General features: G+C 42.1%; 1 protein-coding gene across 1 annotated transcript in view; it reads left to right on the plus strand.

Annotated features, from left to right (window-relative positions):
• Nucleotides 1-3,579: 3,579 nt before the first annotated feature.
• The window catches only part of LHCGR (luteinizing hormone/choriogonadotropin receptor), a 78,252-nt gene continuing 67,373 nt past the window's right edge, over nt 3,580-14,458 (plus strand). Inside the window, exon 1 of the mRNA XM_036752073.1 lies at nt 3,580-3,746. Coding sequence (XP_036607968.1) covers nt 3,580-3,746 — 167 coding nt within the window. The remainder of the gene's footprint in view (nt 3,747-14,458) is intronic.

The following is a 14,458-nucleotide window of genomic DNA, read 5'->3' on the forward strand; positions in this document are numbered from 1 at the left end:
TCTCACATGCTTCTATAGGAAATTGAACAGAAGAATTTCCTGATAAATTTGATGAACTTACAGGACATTGAGCCTTCGTCTAGGACTTTTGGAAGCACTTTAGTGCAAGGGTGTGGGTGTACCCCCTGGTACCTTGATGGGAGAACTAATGACATCTAATTAAATCTCAGTAACTAAAGTCATTCTCAGGATGAATTGGTTGACTCTTAGAAGGACAGACTCTCATAGAAGAAGCCACTCTTTGTGGTAACTTATAAAGAAAGCCAACAGATCACTTTGTTTTTCCAATCAGGCTTTCTCCTAAGAGGTGCTGAGAATAAAACCAATGTAGGGGAGCAGGGGAGAAGATCACTTTCCCTCCTTCTCCCTGTTAACTTGCTCTTTATCATGACTTTAAGGCAGAAGCACATGTACCCACTGACCCATGTGGCCTGAAAAGGAATCTCCTGAACAGTGATGGTCTTTAGCACTGGGCTCCTGGTTAGAGAAGGGAGGTTTCACTGGGCAGCAGGATCCCAGAACTGAGCTAAAGGAGGGGCACAATCCTCAAGGTTGAAGTTGACTCTAGGGTAATTCCAAGTTTGAGAATCCTGGATTCTGGCCTTCTAGTGAGAAAAAGGGAATATCCTGAGTGAAATTGAGTCTTGAAAGAAGAAGATCAAGGCTGTGGCCATGGTGCTGGCAGAAGCAGAAATGGGGGACTTCTGCCTGATGTTGGAGGAGCAAAGGACCTGGTCTTTAGACTCCATGATTAAAATTGGTCATTCAGACTGTGAGTCTGTTATGAAAATGGTATTACATATATAGCAGCTCCAAAGAGCTCTCCAAGAGAGCCTAAGCCTTTGGAAAATCTTTGGGTAATTGAAGAGAAGATTCATTGGAATGCTAGTATCTTACCTGTCTTAAATATCTAAGTTCAATTTCTTACTCTGGGAAAACAAAACACAGGGTGGCACTAAACATGGAAGACTTTAGAATTTTGTGGAAAGTAAGCCTCAGTAGAGGAAGAGCAAAATTATGTTGATTGGTTATGAGCTATTAGGAGTTCTTTTTGTTTACTATATTGTGGGTGGGGTGAAATAAAAGTTGTACCTAAAAATTTATGTTACTTTGAATGCCTATATAGAATGTAGGGGACAGACCTACAGATGAACTATATTCTGAGATTATCTAGAGCAGATTGTGGGTAGGGGCATGACAAATGAAAAAGAGAATAAAATTTTGGGGTGGCCCCTAACATCAAACGTTCCACATAAACCCAGGACCAGGAGGCCCTAGGTCATGGTTACATTGTTCTTTAACCAATCAATCCACTAACATAAGCACTTAACCATGTGTCAGAAATCTTGCCCAGCAAAAAACTGTCTCTGCTCTCAAAGAGCTTACTTAATGAGAAAGGCAAAATGTAAATAAATAAGTACCTTCAAGATATACGCAGAGAAGGTGGAAAATAGCCTTAAAGGATTATTACTAGAAGCTAAGGGAACCAAGAAATTGCTCCTGCAGAAAGTGGTGTTTGAGCTGAGTCTTAAGAACAAGATAAAGAAATGTGGGTTGTTTAATATTCCATAAAGGGTATTTAGAATTTTAAGTGTTCTAATCCAAAGAGTAGTTATTCAAAGGTTCCATGTCAACTTGGAGAAAGGTCTCTAGTAACTAGAGTTCCCCAGGTACTTGTGCTTGACTTTATACCATTATCATTTTTATCAGTGACTCAGATTAAGGCATAGGAGTCATGCTTGTCAAATTTGCAGATGACACAAAATTAATTTTTTGGATGATATTAAGAATTCAAAAAGGTCTTGACAGAGTAGAACCTCAGGTCAAATGTAATAAGATGAAATTTTATAGAGATTAATGTCAAATCTTACACTTGGGTTCGAAAAAGTCAATTTCACAAATACAAAATGAGAGGAAAAGGGTCATTGGCTAGACATCAATTCCTCTGAAAAGTATCTTGGAACTTTAGCAGATTAAAGCTTAATACGAGTTTGAAGTGATATCCTGGGCAAAACTGCTAAGGCAATTTTATGCAGCATTCAGAGAATCATATAACTGTCTAAGAGATTGATCACAGTGTAAAATAGGACAAACCCAAGCATAGATCCCTGATGCACTGCACTGTAGACCTCCTTTGAAATTGACATTAAACCATTTGGATCTGGCCATTATGGCAATTCCAAATCCATCTTACTTTACTTTTATCTGTTGTACTTTTATCAACTACTTTGCTAAAATCTTGGTAGACACCTGCAGAATTCCTCTAATCTGCCAATTAAGTAACATAATCAACAATCAATGAAGAAAAAAAACTATTCCAAGACACCAGGCACAGAACAGCAGAGGAGGAGCGCATACTCACATCAAAAAAATCACAGCCAGCTCCTTACATAAGCATTTATATACTGAAGGACTATGTGACCCAGCATACATAGTACAAATGAACTAAGGCAAAAATCTCTTTGCACTGGAGTTAGAGGCCCACTATGATATAATATCTAAAGTATTGGGTTAGGAATTGAGAGTTCTGTGGTTCTCGTTTACTAGATCTATAACCTTGGGCTTCAATTCTCTGAGCCTCAACTTCTGCATCTATAAAATGCAGATACCTATCCTGACTACCATTTGTCGTGAGATTCAAGTGATTTGAAAACTATAACATATCAAAAAAAATAGAAGACAATGTCATTATCTCCCTCCTCAAGTTTCTCATAGCAAGGAACCTGACTCTTCTTTGCCCCTAACGTATGCTTTCTTGTATTATCTAGTAGGCTGTACTTTGCTCATACAGTGGGTATTTCATAAAACATACTAAAACATCTCTCCAGTCCCTAGACTTCCAAGTATGCCTATTTTTCCCAGCCTTCTAGGATTCCCAGGAGATGTAGATCCCTCCACTTACAAGCCTGGAAAGAAATCCTTTTCTTTGAGAAAAAGAAAGGGAAGGGAAGAGCAGTTACATTCAAGATAAGTGAGAGCGCTATCTTAGTCACTGGGAGATCTTGCTCCCGTTCAAGGTCCCAAGTGCATTTTTAAAGTACTTTCAAATTCATAACCCTCTTTAATTTTCACAATAATCCTCAGGATTAGAGGGTGTTACTACCTCTATTCCACAGATGAGAAAACTGAGGTTCAGAGGAGAGTAGCGGAACTTTGTGCTCTTCCTCAAGACCACAAAACTAGCCAATGTCCAAGCAGGAACTAGAAAAGAGGTCTCCAGACTTTGTCCAGTTCTCATCTCGTGACCCTTGGCTGCCTCCCATAACTGGGACCACTCTGGGCTGCCCAGAAACCTGCTAGGAGGAGAGGTGGAGCGAAGTGGGGCGGGGCTGAGAGGGATGAAGCTGGGATTTCGGGCAAGGTCCCAGTCCGAGGCAGAAACTGGTGATCCCTCAGATTGGACAGTGGAGAGAGGCCCGACTGAGAGCAGACACACGGGGACAAGAGAAGGTAGGAGCGCAGGAGGCAAGAAGGAAGTCGCCTCTCCTCCCGGACCCTGGAAAGGAGTGGGCGAGGGTCCCAGACTGGAGGCGCTGTTCACGCCTCCCAGACGATGGGTGTAAGGCTCTGAGCCGGACAATGGGGCGGCTGCTGACCGTGGGAGGGCTGCCAGGGCTGCTACCCGTGCTGCTGCTGTTGCTGCTGCTGTGGCCTCCGCCTACGAGAACGCGCTGTCCCGACTTCTGCAGCTGCAGCCCCGACGGCGCCCTGCGCTGCCCCAACGCGGGCCCAGGCTTCACCAGGCTGTGAGTAAAGTCAGCGGGCAGCCCCAGGGAGGGGAGGGAAAGAAAAGGGGGAGAGGGGAGATGGAGACGTGCCTCACGGTGGAGCTGCCAGCACTGCCTCCGGTCCTCCTGTCCATCAACTGCCCAGAAGTAAAGAACGAGCAGATTTGGCTTCAGAGGACCTGGCTCTGCCACTTGCTCCCTGGGTGACTATGGGCAAGAAAGTCACTTAGCCTCCCTGGGCCTCATCTCCTCTGGTGTAAGACGAGGACTAGATTTAGAACAGGTGACCCACCTCTAATCCCTGATTTACTCTGTACCGCAACTTTCTCCTCTCTGGGGGACAGAAGCCCAATGGTAGGTCCCTTCCCAATCTAAGTGATGTGAAACCCTCCCAATTCATCCCACCCCCTTTGCTTGCTCAGCCTTTATCTTTTGAAGACAGAATCCAGCTTCACCACAATCTCCTCCAGCTTTGTGTGCCAGAATATCAGTTGGGGGGGGGGGGGCGGTGTTGTAAGCACCAACTCTGCTGCACAGGACACCAGGTTCAAACCTTCCTCCCAGTAATTAGGTCCAACTAGTAACTAGTAACTAGGCCCAACTAGGACCTAGTTAGAAAGGAAACATGAGAAGGCTGGCTACATTTACCATCCACTTTCTCCAAGGCCAGACATTGGCATAATCTGTTTGCCCTCAACTCCCTCCTGCTTCAATTCAAGCTCAGCTTGATGCACACTTTCCCTATGGGTCCCCTTTCCTCAATGTCTTTGTGATTTCTTTTCCATCTCTCTATTCAAGCCTACTCTCTGAAAATTATTTTTATAGCATTCATTCACCCTTTCAGAATGGATTTAAGTCACTAGAAAGTAATTTTTCCCAGAGATATTTTATGGCTTAGTCTACCAAGGCCCCTGCTGCCTCAAGGCCACATGGGGTCCTCTAGGTCCTCAAGCGTGGCCCTTTGACTGAATCCAAATTTCACAGAACAATCCCCTTAATAAAAGAATTTGTTCTGTAAAACTTGGACTCAGTCAAAAGGCCACACTCAAGGACTTAGAAGGTCACACCTGGCCTCAAGGCTGCAGGTTCCCCACTGCTGGAAACTATCAGCACAGAGAGAAAGGCTTTGTCCCTATTGAGGGAATTTGGGGCATATGTGTGGAGGTATTTTAGAGGAGTGGAGGCAGAACTATTAAATGCAACACCAGATCTCTGTTCCATCCCCCCCCAAAAGTGGGGGAAGGTAGGTGTTTTAAGTTTAAATAAATTGTTTTAATTAAATAAGTTTTAAATAAATTATATCCTCCTCAGATTGGGTAAGGGAGAAATACAGTGAATGCCCTTGGAAGACCTCCTGTTATCTTTTCCAGTTCATATATAATAGATACAATCTAAAGCTTAAAAGGGCCTTAGAAGTTACCTTGGTCAAGACAAACCTGAAAAAAGAAATGCCTTCTTCAACGTCGCTAATAAATGGTCATCCACCTTTGCTTAAAGAATCCACCCCCTCCAGGGACAGTCCATCCCACTCTGAGTTAACTCTAATTGCCTCAAAAATCCCCTCCCCACCCCTGATTCTTAAGTCTTTATCTGCCTGCTTGCAATTTTCAACCTTGGCAAGCAATTGTGCCCTCTAGGGCCAAACAGAACAAGTCTGACACTTTTTCAAGTGACAACCCTTCAGATCCTTGAGGACTACTAACATTTCTTCCCCCTAAGACTTCTCCAGGCTAAATATCTCTTGTTCTTTCAACTGATTCTCATGTGGCATTAACTCAAGGCCCTTCCAACTCCTGTTTATGCCCATTCTGTTCAATTTCCCACTTACCAATCAATTTGATGGATACAAGCATTTATAAAGTGACTACTGTGTATATAGCAGGAACTGTATCAGGAACCGACAATATAAAGACAAAAAAGAAAATAAGTCACTAACCTAGAGGAATTTACATTCAATGGGGGGGAAGGAGAGAGAGAGAGAGAGAGAGAGAGAGAGAGAGAGAGAGAGAGAGAGAGAGAGAGAGAGAGAACACACCAATATAGGGACAGAGCCCAGTGTAGGGATAGGGCATAGACTTCTGATTTCATCAGTATAGGAAACTCCTGAACAGAAAAAACTTCCTTGACCAGGGCACCTTCTCTGATGGGTTGTCTTAGAGAGCATTGCCTAGAGCACTTAGAGGTTAAATGACTTGCCCAGGGTCATACAGCCACTCTATGTCAGAGGTGAGACTTGGAACAAGGTCCTCCTGGCTGTCAGATCAGTTTTCTACCCACTATACTACATTGACATTCATACAAATAGCCAAGGTAATTGATGGGGGACAGAGGGTGGCAAGGAAATATTTCACGTAGAAGGTAGAATTTGAGCTGAGTTTTATCAGTTTCCTTTGAAATCCTGCTTACTAGCTATAGGAGTGAGCAGCTCCCTCAAATCCTTTAAGCCTCCCTTTTCTCACCTGTAAAATGAAGCTAATAACACTTGGCGTTTTGTCAAAAAAAAGCCCTTTATAAATTTTAAAGTGATATAGGTGTAGATACCTAGATAAATCTATCAATATAGATAGCCATCTATATTGATTGATTGATCTATCTGTATGGGAAGTGAAGAGGCCCTAGAGCTGCCACTGGGGAAGCTCAATCCAGTGGGCATCAGAAGCAAGAATGCCCCATTCTGGGCAGGGATGGAAGCGCACACAAAGTCTGCAGAAGATTTGTGTGGGGCTGGGGGTGGAGTAAAGCCAGCCCTTTCTTGATTGTTCCCATTCAGACTGTCCATCCTCGCCTCCATCCCACTCCCTCAATGCTGCTGGGAGTCATTCTTTCCCACTCTGTTACCAGTTCAGGAGTTCTGCTTTTTAATGTCCCGTGGACTCAATTTTTCTGTGGCATCACTAGGACCACTGTATTTCCCTTAGTGACAAAATGTACTGCAAAGTCTACAACATGAATGTATGAACGGCTTTTATTATTATCCAAGTTCACAAAACAAGCAGCATGTCCAGAATGGGCATAAATAGGAGTTGGAAGGGCCTTGAGTTAATCGGGTTGAAAGATATTGGGAGGGAGGAGGAAGTTCCCTTGGAACGTATATGTGGTAGAGAAAATACAGTCAAATAACAATGTCTCAATAAATTTTTAAGTGTCTTAATGACTCAGGCCTTAGTAGAATCAAAGGACCCCAAAAGTCAACAACAATGAAGTGCTAAAATGTATTCAGATCAGAATTGCCTATCATCCTTGAGATAAGCTTACTGCTTACAAATATTTTAAATGGTAGCTTTCAAGTCTTTGCTTCCCTTTTCATATTTTATTTAAGTTCCAGGCATTTGAAATACAAAAATAGAGTTTAGAGATTCCTCCAGTGTGATACCAAGAAACGGCTTCCCACATTCTAGTTCCTTTTAATTAGGGGGAACAGGTTAACTTGTAGCTCATAAGAGGCTTGATTTTAAATTTTTCCTTCTTTTCTCATTAGTTCCAGGCAACTAGAGGGAAAGAAAAAAACTCTCACCTTGCTCATAGTTATATAAAGATCTTTGTCTCTATGACAACAGAAAGGTTGATCTATTTGATATGGAAACAGCTTCTAAAATCTGTTAGTAGGAAAACGCTAATAATAATTATGGCACTTTATTCATTGTATGTTGTGCCTATTGAAAGATTAAACTCTTGACTTTATTGGAAGACAATATGATGAATTTTAGATGGATAAAAGGTTCCCTGTATGCACTGCTCCATAGTAATGGAATGATGTCAGCCTCCTGACATCGCTGCTGAATTCGTTTCTCTTCTTTTATCTTCAGTTCATTTCATTTACTGAGCACCTTCTCTGTGCCTAGTCCTGTGCTGGGCACTATGAATAAAACCAAGTGGAGCTTATTTTGGGTGCTGTGAATAAAAAAGGAAACTTACATTTTGCTTTGGGAGACTCAAGGAACAATTAAAGAATAGTTACATAGAAAATGTGGCGTATTAGAGTCAGCCTGAATCAGGAAGACTTTGCTGCCATTTTGGTCTCTGATATATATTGGCTATGTGATACTGAGCAAATCCCTTAAACTTCAGTGCCCCCAGGAGATTCATTAGAACCATAAATTGCACAACAATTGCTAATCTGGCAGCTAGTTGGCACAGATCACTGGGTTTGGAGTCAGGAAGTTCTGAGTTCAAGTGCAGCCTGAGACATCACCTGTGTGACTTTGGGCTATTCACTTAACCTCTGTTTAGCTTACTTTCCTCAACTATAAAATAGGGATAATAACAGCACCCACCTCCCAGAGTTGTTGTGAGGATCAAATGAGATACCTATAAAGCACTTAGCACAGTGCCAGACACACAGTAGGTGCTATATCAGTGCAAGCTATCGTTATCCATCTGAATCAGTGGAGAGAGTATCCTGTCCAGGAGTCTCCCACACCAATGAAAGCACAAGTCTGGACCAAAAAAAAAAATAGTACAGAACCAAGGTGGATGGTACTAATGCTAAGTAACAAATGAATTTAGAGAAAGAAAAGGTCAGCTTAGGCTGTAGAGGTAGGGAACCCGCGGCCTCCTCGGTCCTCGGGTACAGCCTTTGAACTGAGTCCAAGTTTTAAGAACAAATCTTTTTATTAAGGAGATTTGTTCTGTAAAGTTTGGATTCAATCAAAGGGTTGCATTTGAGGACCTAAAGCAGGGCTGTCCAAAATACAGCCCGCCACATGTGCCCGCAGTGCGATTTTATACAGCCTACCTATGGGTTTTAATTTTCACGAGCGAAAAAAATAAAATAATAATTTGCATGGAATGCGTACTAGATTTTTCATTTCCATCACTAATAAATAATGTTGTTGATGTTAATTTTCTTTGGCGTTTTTAAGCAGACAGACGGAACATATTGCACAGAATTTTCCATTGATCTGTGGGATGCGTTCCACCGGTGTGATGCAGACTAGTCAGTATGCACCTACCTTTATACTGTTGTGTTGTCACTTCGTTGTTTTGTGTTTGCTTTCGCGCTTCATGCCTTCACCTGTTGTATTGATGACACGGGGTTCCCCCACTTCCTATTAGTGTACTGTATTTTTTATTCTCAGTGCGACCCTCGAAAAATTATTTTATTTTAATGCAGCCCTAAGATAACCTAAGGTTGGACAGCCCTGACCCAGAGGGCCACATGTGGCCTCAAGGTGGCCAGTTTCCCACTCCTGGAGAATAATCAGGGAAGGCTTCAGGGTAGGAAGTTTAGCTGAAAAGATGGGCAGGCTCCTGATAGGCTGAGAGGACGGGCAGGGGTGGGGGGGAAGAGTATTTCAAGTGGTGGAACAACAGTTGTGGAGGGGGGAATAAGAATGTCACATTCAGACAGACCATTGCAGCCACAGCTGGGGGTCTCTATCACACAAACACCTTGCATACACATAGTAGGTGCTCAATGGTTATTGGGAGGAAAGAGAGAGAAGGGAGGCAAGCCTTAAATACTTAACAACCCAGAGGAGTATACCAAAGAATGCCACAGCTATAGTCTCTATAAACTATACTCTATACTCTATAAACCTCTAACAGAGGTTTTTGATAAAAGACAGAAGTACAGGTACCAGTAAATGTGGGAAGAGGGCAGCATGTTAAGACCTAGAAAAGCCCACATTCCCCGCCCCACACACCCTGGTAAAGCTCTAAAAGTGGTCAGCTAGGTGGCTCAGTGCATAGAACACCAGATCTGGAATTAAGAAGGCTCATCTTCCTGACTTCAAATCTGACCTTAGATACCTACTAGCTGTGTGACCCTGGGCAAGTCACTTAATCCTGTTTGCCTCAGTTTCCTCATCTGTAAAATGAGCTGGAGAAGGAAATGGCAAACCACTCCAGTATCTTTGCCAAAAAAAACCCAAATGGGGTCACATAGGACATGACTAAACAACAAAGCTCTAAAAAATGCGCCAAAAGGAACAATGATAAAGAAAACCAAAGAGAGATAGCTAAAAGCTTCTCCAGTCAATCAGTCCATCAGTTAAGTATTTATTAAGTGCTTAGGATGTGCCAGGACACCTGGGTCCAAGTCCTGCATCTAGTCTATTTTATATTAGCTATGTGACCATGGGCAAGTCACATTAATTCTCAGGTCCCCCAGGTAACTTCCTAAGAAAATAAGGAGGCATTAACATCTGTGTCAATGAAATAAGTTTCTGTGCTGGGAGTTCACACACACAGATACAAACACACGATGAAAAAATGTTAACATGTAATATGCCCTCTTCTTTATCTCCCACTTCACATCAATCCTATTCGATCTCTTGGATCTGTTCCCCTCTTTCAACCTACAATGCCACCAGGATCTCAATATATTTAGCATATCACAAAAACCTCCCACCTAACCACTCTTCCTACTTTTTGTGTCTTATTCCTCTAAACATATCCTATTTTCTACTTCCATATTAATCTTTCTATAATACAGCTCTGATCATTTTACTGCCTTGATCAAAAACTTTCAGTGGCTCCCCATTACCTTCTGGACAAAGGTCAAACTCCTTACCTTGGCATTCAAAGCTCTCAAGGGTTTACACCAATCAATTTTCCCATCTATCTCCCACCACTCTGGTTGACATTTCTTAGTTAAATACACTCCAGGCAAGGCAATGGGGTTATCAAAGGGTCCTGGGATAAGGAAGAGAGGAGGAGGAAAGAAACCAAAATGTGTCATTTTTTGTCTATGACAGCCTTTCTTTACCTGGATCTTCGACTTGAACCAGCCAAGCCCAGCATTTTGGAGAAAAACAAATCTAAGAAAATCAAAATACAGGAGGTCAAGCTGTCCACACAAATAGATAGTTAGACCTCTTTGTGAGACTTCTCATGGGCCTATTTCATGAGGCACTTGCTATCCTTTAGGGGGATGAAAAACACAGAATGGGGCTGAATCCAATAAGATAAAACTTAATAGAGTTAAATATAGTCTCACACAGGTTCAAAAACAACTTCATAAGTACAAGATTGGGGAAGAATGGTAAGAAAACTCATTGTGAAACAGATCAGGAGGTTGTAGTGGTTTACAAGCTGAACAGAAGTCACAGTGTGAGTGGTAAATTTAGACTGCATTAGGAAAAGCATGAGAAAAACAATGGCAGATGGCTAGAAAGCTGGTCTGGGAGTCAGGAAGACCCAGGTTAAGGCCTTCCTCTACTAGCTTCGTGATCATAGGGCAACTCATTTTATCTTAGTAACCCCGGACTATTCCGAGATTCTGTGTTACAGAGGAGTTCCCGTCAACAGAGGAGATACGTTCTCTCTAATAGTGGTAAGAGTTTCTACAGTGAGAATTCCCTATTTGAATGAAATCACAGATCCAGGTGAATAAAATCCTCCATTCCTCTTCCTGTCCCACTGCTCCAAACCTCCTCTGCCCAAAAAAAAGAGGAATAATGCCCTGATGAAGAGATATAATACATCTGCTGTATACATTCTGTTCTGATCAAACCAACACGTGAAGTATTATGTTCAGTGAAGGCCACACCACATTTTTGGAAGGACAGGGATTAAACTAGCGTCCAAAGCAGGATGGCCAGGGTAATAAGATCATAGTCTCTACTGGTCCCAGAAGGCAGAACAAGAGCAAGAAGGAGCAATTATAAAAAGGCAGGATTAAGCTTTAATGGAAGGAAGAAAAAACACTTCTTAAAAATTATAGTCGTCCAAAAGGGAGCTGCCTCAGAAGGTAGTGGAAACCTCTCCACTTACACATACACACACACACACACACACACACACACACATACATGTCCAGGATGCTGTAGAAGGAATGTCCAAGTACAGGCTGTACTTGATGGGCTCCTCCTTCTCTAAGATTCTGAGATTCTATACTGTGGCCCATTAATGGGACCCTTTAAAGCCCCAGGCAGACTCCCTAAAAATCTCACAGAAAATGCAATAACCATAAAGCCGCACAATTGTTTTTCAGCTTTAGACACTTTGTCAACCCAGAGAGATGGCAGTAATGCTGTGCAAAGAGTCAGAAGACCAAGGTTGTGGGGCCACCTCTGACCCTTTTGTGGTTGTGTGACCTTGAAGCAAGTTACTAAATCATTCTGGGCCTCAGAGCCCCATCTCAGGTCCTTCTTGGATTTAACATTCTAGTAATCCTTTGGCCACTCTTTTCTTACTGGATTTTTTTTCCTGAATCCCAAAGCAGAAAAGCCAGAGAGATTGTTTTAAGTCCCTGTTCCTACCCCCACTTTATCTCTTTAGAATCCATCCCTTCCTTGAAAAGAGACAAATGGTAGCCTTCAAAAAACTAATCTACCAGGGTAACCGCACAAGGATTTTTGTTCAATTGTGTTTCACACATATCTCAAAATTAGGATTTCTTCCACAAAGATTCAACAGCAAACCAACAGTCACCTTGACAGCTGGGGAGTGGTTGACTTTTAGACCTGTATTAGGGCATAGTATTATTGTTTTGAGTGGGCCTTGGCTATCCATGACTCATATTTAATAAAGCCTTTCAAAATAATAACTAACATTTTTATGGAAGTTAAGGATTTACCAAGTCCTTTCCTCACAACAAGCCTGTGAGTTGGGTGCAGCTGTTATCATGTACATTCAATAGAGATGAAAACAGTTTCAGTGATAGAGCCAGCACCACCTGGTTGGTCTGTCTCTTGACTCCATGTCCAGTTACGCTATGCTGCCTCTCAAAGTAATTTGTGTGAAGTGCCATCTGAATGCAACAAATAATAATAATAGCTGTTGACATTTGTATAGTACTAATGGTTTACAAAATTCTTTACATAGTAAATACTATAGGTGTTCAAAGAAAAGAGAGGTTACCAGCTGGATAGGAACAAAAGAACTGGGTTTTCAAGTGACATCTTGATAACACACAATAATCTGATAAGACTAGTGTTAGTCTTGGTCCTGAAAACCAGTTTTCCAGGATTGTAAGTTCCCTGAGGGTGAGGGATCATATGTTATTCTTCTTTATAGCTTCGTCACTGCCCGCCCCACTGTCTTGCATACTATAGGTCCTGTAGGGGTGGAGAACCTGTGACCTCAAGGCCACATGTGGCCTTCTAGGTCTTTGGGTACAACCTTTTGACTGAGTCCAAGTTTTACAGAACAAATCCGTTTATTAAGGAGATTTGTTCTGTGAAGTTTAGATTCATTCAAAGGGCCTCATTTTAGGACCAAGAGGGCCACATGTGGCCTCAAGGCCACAGGTTCCCCACCCCTGATACGAACTCAGCAAATATTTCTGGATGAATTAAAATATAAAGTAAGCGTATTGAATGACACTTCCTGAAAATTCAGAAACAAACCAGCTTCTAACCCCATTATCCAATTTTCTTCACCAGCCAGGGATATATTAGATGACATTGACCCAGAAAACGTAGAGAGATTCTGCTAACGATTCAATGAAAAAAAGGTAATCATCTTCAGGTACCGGATGCATGATGGTAAATTCTCTCCAAATTCATCTTCAAACTCATTAATAACTTGTGATGCACTAAGTTGGAGCTAACTTTCACAAAATACAACTCTCCAAAAGTTTTAAGTGTCTGGAAACAGAAGCTTGTAATGAAAGAGCGTCCTGAAGCATATCTGCAGTGTCACTGACATGACAACATAATGATATTCTCTGCTCCTGAAAAATACTTTTGAGAAATCATTACAGTTGATGCAGATGTTCCCCAGGGAGAATTCAACATATAGTTCTATTTACCAGAGTTATTCTTGTCATGTCATATTATTGCTGGAAGAGCTCCGGTTTGCAGGAGAGAAGGGTTGGAATGGTTGTTTTGTTTCTTTAAAAATTAGACTTTAAATGGCTCTCTTTGAATGTGCTTGGATGTATTTACCATTTTTCTCTCAGGCTTTTTTTTTTAATTTAGATGTTGCATAAATGACTTGAAAAAGCTATTATGCAAGAGATCTTGATAGAATGTCTTTGTTCACATTATAGCAGGGGAATTATCTACACTCTCTTAGGTACTCCAAAAAGATTGTCATGGTTGACAGTCAACCCAATCAACCAGATACAAAAGCCAATGAAAGGGTTCTGATTGGCTCAGTTTTTTTTAAACAGGGAGCTTACATGAGCCCCTGCTGCCTGATTGGCTCCCCAGAGGTGAATCGTGTGTGATTAGCCCTTTTTTATTGTTGAAGAAACTGGACCTCAGAGGTCCAATGCGTTGATCAAGGTCACAGAGGAAGAGCTGAGATTCAAACAACTGTTCCTTCCCACTGCACCAAGGTGACTTCCCAGCTACTTTCAGAAAAGAATAAAGGTGGAAAGTTTTCTTTTCTTGACTTTATATTTCTTCCTGTTTCACAGGGATTAGTGAGAGATTGTTACTTAGCTACCCAAGAAAGGCTCAGGAAGGAAGAGGAGAAAGAAGGTCTTCTTCCAACTCTTGACAGCTTTACTAATGACTAAGAGTGTGTGCCTGTCACTGAGAATAGAGTTAATGGTTAATTATACGGCCACAACAGCTGTTAGTAGTGCTGTGCCTTATGTATGGAAGCAGGGAACATGCCCAGTGGGGAAATCCATCCCCAAGCACTGGGGTTTGTACTCCAGAAGTGACTCTGCTAAGGTTGCCCGTTCTTGGGGGAGGGCAAGGAAGCAGAGAGGGAAGAAGTCTGTGGGTATAGGTCGACTGGACAGCCTCAGGGAAAGCCGCCCCATCTCTAATTCGATTCACTACAATTCAACAAGTTTTCATTGGGGTACCTTTTCTATGCACCAGCCCCAC

This window comes from Trichosurus vulpecula, chromosome 3 (assembly GCF_011100635.1).
Source record: "Trichosurus vulpecula isolate mTriVul1 chromosome 3, mTriVul1.pri, whole genome shotgun sequence".
NCBI lineage: Eukaryota > Metazoa > Chordata > Mammalia > Diprotodontia > Phalangeridae > Trichosurus > Trichosurus vulpecula.